We start from the raw sequence: 1055 nt of genomic DNA on the forward strand, positions 1-1055 counted from the left end.
CTCCCCTAACGCGGGGGTCCCGGGGGTCCGTGCCCGCCCAGACTCGGAGCTGGCGCTGCTCTACAACGACGAGTCGGTGCTGGAGAATCATCACCTGGCCGTGGGCTTCAAGCTGCTGCAGGAGGAGAACTGCGACATCTTCCAGAACCTGTCCCGGCGGGAGCGGCAGGCGCTGCGCCAGATGGGCATCGACATGGGGAGCCCCCAAAACAGCCAAAATCCTGCCCAAAAAACACCCCAAAATCCTGCCCAAAAACCAGCCCAGGCGCTGCGCCAGATGGTCATCGACATGGTGAGTGAGGGCTGGAACACCCCAAAATCCTGACAAAGCACCCCAAAATCCTGCCCAAAAACCAGCCCGGGCGCTGCGCCAGATGGTCATCGACATGGTGAGGGCTGGAACACCCCAAAATCCTGATAAAACACCCCAAAATCCTGATAAAACACCCCAAAATCCTGGCAAAAAACACCCCAGGGGATGCACAGGATGGTCATCGACATGGTGAGGGCTAAAACACCCCAAAATCCTGCTAAAACACCCCAAAATCCTGCCAAAAAACACACCAGGGGCTGCGCCAGATGGTCATCGACATGGTGAGGGCTGGAACACCCCAAAATCCTGACAAAGCACCCCAAAATCCTGCCCAAAAACACCCCAGGGGATGCGCCAGATGGTCATCGACATGGTGAGCCCCCAAAACAGCCAAAATCCTGACAAAGCACCCCAAAATCCTGGCAAAAACCAGCCCAGGGGATGCACAGGATGGTCATCGACATGGTGAGCCCCCAAAACAGCCAAAATCCTGGCAAGAAACAGCCCAAAATCCTGCCCAAAAACCAGCCCAGGCGCTGCGCCAGATGGTCATCGACATGGTGAGGGCTGGAACACCCCAAAATCCTGATAAAACACCCCAAAATCCTGGCAAAAAACACACCAGGGGATGCACAGGATGGTCATTGACATGGTGAGGGCTAAAACACCCCAGAATTCTGCCCAAAACACCCCAAAATCCTGATAAAACACCCCAAAATCCTGGCAAAAAACACACCAGGGG

The 1055-nt window shown here is 55.4% G+C and overlaps 1 protein-coding gene across 1 annotated transcript in view; it reads left to right on the forward strand.

Annotated features, from left to right (window-relative positions):
• Positions 1–49: 49 nt before the first annotated feature.
• LOC121349144 (cAMP-specific 3',5'-cyclic phosphodiesterase 4A-like) overlaps positions 50–1055 on the forward strand; it is a gene marked incomplete at both ends in the record, with an annotated part of 3436 nt that continues 2430 nt past the window's right edge. The window contains 2 exons of the mRNA XM_041459269.1: positions 50–292; positions 796–873. Of these exons, the coding sequence (XP_041315203.1) occupies positions 50–292; positions 796–873 (321 nt within the window). The remainder of the gene's footprint in view (positions 293–795; positions 874–1055) is intronic.

Source organism: Pyrgilauda ruficollis, unplaced genomic scaffold, assembly GCF_017590135.1.
Source record: "Pyrgilauda ruficollis isolate IOZ18807 unplaced genomic scaffold, ASM1759013v1 scaffold1332, whole genome shotgun sequence".
Lineage (NCBI taxonomy): Eukaryota > Metazoa > Chordata > Aves > Passeriformes > Passeridae > Pyrgilauda > Pyrgilauda ruficollis.